Raw genomic sequence first — 268 nt, 5'->3', positions numbered from 1 at the left:
CAAGGGAGGCTGCCGGGGCAGTTAGCCAGCCCACATCCCTGGCTTGTACTGGAATGGAGTGGTTCACCTCGGCGGTTTTTCCTTCTTGCAGATGCAGAGCAGAGCAGCAGCCCCCGTACGGGCATCGGCTCGGACCAGGAGGACAGCAAGCCCATCACGTTGGGTGAGTGGGGCGGGCAGGGCTTGGGCAAGGTGTCAAGGGGCACCAAAATCTGTCCCCAGGGTCCCTGTGGCGGAGGGAGCCCCCCTGACAGGGGGGCATACCCCC

The 268-nt window shown here is 64.9% G+C and overlaps 1 protein-coding gene across 1 annotated transcript in view; it reads left to right on the top strand.

Annotated features, from left to right (window-relative positions):
* NFIC (nuclear factor I C) overlaps nucleotides 1-268 on the top strand; it is a gene marked incomplete at its 3' end in the record, with an annotated part of 4455 nt that overhangs the window by 668 nt on the left and 3519 nt on the right. Inside the window, exon 2 of the mRNA XM_010175511.2 lies at nucleotides 92-163. Within this exon, the coding sequence (XP_010173813.2) occupies nucleotides 92-163 (72 nt within the window). The remainder of the gene's footprint in view (nucleotides 1-91; nucleotides 164-268) is intronic.

The sequence above is a fragment of the Antrostomus carolinensis genome, unplaced genomic scaffold, assembly GCF_000700745.2.
Source record: "Antrostomus carolinensis isolate BGI_N321 unplaced genomic scaffold, ASM70074v2 scaffold31299, whole genome shotgun sequence".
Lineage (NCBI taxonomy): Eukaryota > Metazoa > Chordata > Aves > Caprimulgiformes > Caprimulgidae > Antrostomus > Antrostomus carolinensis.
The sequence above is the reverse complement of the archived record's forward strand: the minus strand, read 5'-3'. Positions and strand labels throughout refer to the sequence as shown.